The sequence below is a fragment of the Eimeria tenella genome, genomic scaffold (genome assembly GCF_000499545.2).
Source record: "Eimeria tenella Houghton genomic scaffold, Eth_scaff2862, whole genome shotgun sequence".
Taxonomy (NCBI): domain Eukaryota; phylum Apicomplexa; class Conoidasida; order Eucoccidiorida; family Eimeriidae; genus Eimeria; species Eimeria tenella.
This window is the reverse complement of record NW_013542738.1, coordinates 658-975: the sequence shown is the minus strand read 5'-3', so window position 1 is coordinate 975 and position 318 is coordinate 658. Positions and strand designations below refer to the sequence as shown.

The 318-nt window shown below is 57.9% G+C and overlaps 1 protein-coding gene across 1 annotated transcript in view; it reads left to right on the top strand.

Moving 5' to 3' along the window:
* Positions 1-58: 58 nt before the first annotated feature.
* The window catches only part of ETH_00039290 (CAM kinase, CDPK family, putative), a gene marked incomplete at both ends in the record, with an annotated part of 872 nt that continues 612 nt past the window's right edge, over positions 59-318 (top strand). The window contains one exon of the mRNA XM_013375532.1: positions 59-137. Coding sequence (XP_013230986.1) covers positions 59-137 — 79 coding nt within the window. The remainder of the gene's footprint in view (positions 138-318) is intronic.

Here is a 318-nt window from a genome sequence, read left to right as displayed (position 1 = left end):
CTGCTGCTGCTGCTGCTGCCGCTGCTGCTGCTGCTGCTGCTGCTGGTTTGCTGTGCAGGTGTTTGAGTACTGCGAAAAAGACCTGGCAGATTTGGTCGAGGACCGGCAGGATCCCTTCGGAGCGGGAGAGATTAAATGTAAGCAGCAGCAGCAGCAGCAGCAACAGCAGCAGCAGCAGCAACTGCAGCAGCGGTATGAGCCTCAGCAGCGCAATTGTCGCTGGCAGCACATGCGTACTAAAGTCCCCATCCCCACGACTATTGCTAGCAGCAACAGCCACAGCAGCAGCAGCAGCAGCAGGAGTTGTGGTGCTTTGCT